Source organism: Osmia bicornis, unplaced genomic scaffold, assembly GCF_907164935.1.
Source record: "Osmia bicornis bicornis unplaced genomic scaffold, iOsmBic2.1, whole genome shotgun sequence".
NCBI lineage: Eukaryota > Metazoa > Arthropoda > Insecta > Hymenoptera > Megachilidae > Osmia > Osmia bicornis.
Window position 1 is genome coordinate 36380 of NW_025791093.1, and position 2217 is coordinate 38596.

The 2217-nt window shown below is 43.2% G+C and overlaps 1 protein-coding gene across 1 annotated transcript; it reads left to right on the plus strand.

The window, feature by feature from the left end:
• The first annotated feature begins 275 nt into the window (after positions 1 to 275).
• On the plus strand, positions 276 to 1982 carry LOC123988697 (uncharacterized protein K02A2.6-like). The gene has a single exon (XM_046289448.1). It carries the CDS (start codon positions 276 to 278, stop codon positions 1980 to 1982), a length of 1707 nt encoding a protein of 568 aa, XP_046145404.1.
• Positions 1983 to 2217: the final 235 nt, after the last annotated feature.

A 2217-nucleotide genomic window follows, 5' to 3' on the forward strand; every position in this document is an offset into this window, starting at 1 on the left:
GCGCGGTAGCGAATAAGTCCCCGTCTAAGGCAGTTGCGACGGGACGATTACGGCGAGCGAACGTGCCAAACTGTAGTTGATAAGTTCAATAAAGAGGTGGTGGGATCAGTACGGGAAACGAGTGTGTTTTTGCTGTTATTACCCTCACCGCGAATAAATACACTACAAGTGGCGACGAGGATATAGATTCGTGACCTGCGTGAAATAAAAAAAAAAAAAAAAAAACGGCGATAAGTGAGAAAGGTGTAGTGGACTAGTGCGAATGACAAGTGCTGATGAGTACGGGAAAGCCGTTAGGCGGAGGAAAAATCAAATCGGAAGAAGACGCAAAGAATCCGGAATTGCAGCCAGCGGGGAGTACAACGGCAGGTAGAATTGCACAAAGCACCATTATACCGGCGACGCCAACAATGCCGGAGATTCCGGGCTCATTCAAAATCGAGATGTTCGACCCCACGAAACACAAATGGAGCACATGGCTACAAAGATTGGAAGGCGCCTTCGCGGCGTTCGAAATTACAACGGAAACGAAGCAAAGATCCTATTTACTGCAATATATAGGTATCGATACGTACACGAAATTAGGGAACGCCATGGATGGCGCTAACCCTTACATTACGTCATTGGACGCAATCAAAGAAGCCCTAAAAACAATTCTGGAACCGGAACCCTTGGAAGCCGCAGAGATCTTCGTGTTTCAGAAACGGAAGCAGGAAGAGAACGAATCTATACGCGAATTCGTTAATGATTTACATAAATTAAGCGCTAAATGCAATTTCGGAACGTATCTGAAAACAGCACTACGTACGCAATTGATAGCTGGACTTCGTAACCCAAACGTCCAAGCACGGCTGTTAGAAACGCAGAATCTGACTTTTGATACAGCAGACACAACAGCCATTATGATGGAATTGGCAGAAAGTAGTACGTCCCAACTGCGTAATACAGGTACAAGTGCGGAAAAAATACAGTACATAAATTCGGACGAAAATCAGTACAAGTCAACCTCACAGAGAAAAAACGCTCAAAAAAGAAATCCGAACCCCGCAAACACGACTCATAAAAACTTCAAGCAGAATGCAAAAGGGCCAAATCCTTATGTACACGAGCAAAATACGGGAAAACGCAACCAGACAAAAACCGTTAAGTGCTACCGTTGCGGAAAAGAACACTACGCCAGTCGGTGCACGTTAAACAAAAACGTAGAATGCAGTTTTTGCAACAAAAAGGGACACCTATCTCGGGTCTGCTTCACAAGAAAGAAAGAAGCCACCCACACAGTGGAAGAAATTTACTCAATTGACACCGCATCATCGAGGGAGAAATTCATCATGCAGGTGATGGTAGAGCACCATCCGGTGGACTTCGAGGTGGACACGGGGGCCGCAGTGAGTCTAATGAGTCTGGCCCAGACGAAAACCCTTTTTCCTAAAAATAAGGTACATAATTCAAATATAAAATTGCAATCATTCAATAAAGATCCAATTGATACTGTTGGTTATATAAGAGTTCGGGTAAAATTCGAAAAACGGGTAAGTAATTTGAATTTATACATCGTTCGCGTAAACTGTAAGCCGTTACTAGGACGAGAGTGGTTTCGTGAACTAGTAAATACGGAAAGTTTTGATTTTGTCAAAACAAATGTAACCAAGGTTAACTCGATACACACGGGAACCGACGACCTGGCGGTCCTAAATCTATTACAAAAATACGATATTACCAACGATCGAGTAGAGCCAATAAAATCGTACACAGCAAAGTTTACGCTTAAAAACAATGCTAAACCAATCTTCATTAAACATAGAACGGTTCCATTCAAAATGCAACAGAAAATCAAGGGTGAGCTGGATAATTTAGTCGCGAAAAAAATTTTAATTCCAGTAAAATCATCAGAGTGGGCGACGCCTATAGTACCCGCTTTAAAAAAAGACGGAACAGTCCGCATTTGTGGAGATTATAGTGTCACCGTGAATAAAAATTGACTAGTTGACGAATACCCTCTACCCAAACTCGATGAACTATTTTCATGTATGTCGGGAATGACAGTATTTTCAAAGATCGACTTGAAACATGCGTATTTACAACTACGGGTACACGAAGAACAACAAAGCTTGCTTACGCTCTCGACTCACTGCGGCCTTTACCAACCGACGAGGTTAATGTTCGGCACAGCGTCCGCCCCGGCGATCTGGCAGCGTACGATAGAAGAAATTCTTC

Bases quoted from the DNA above. Each gene is read 5' to 3' on its own strand.
- LOC123988697 (XM_046289448.1), top strand. From the start codon at position 276: ATGAGTACGGGAAAGCCGTTAGGCGGAGGAAAAATCAAATCGGAAGAA.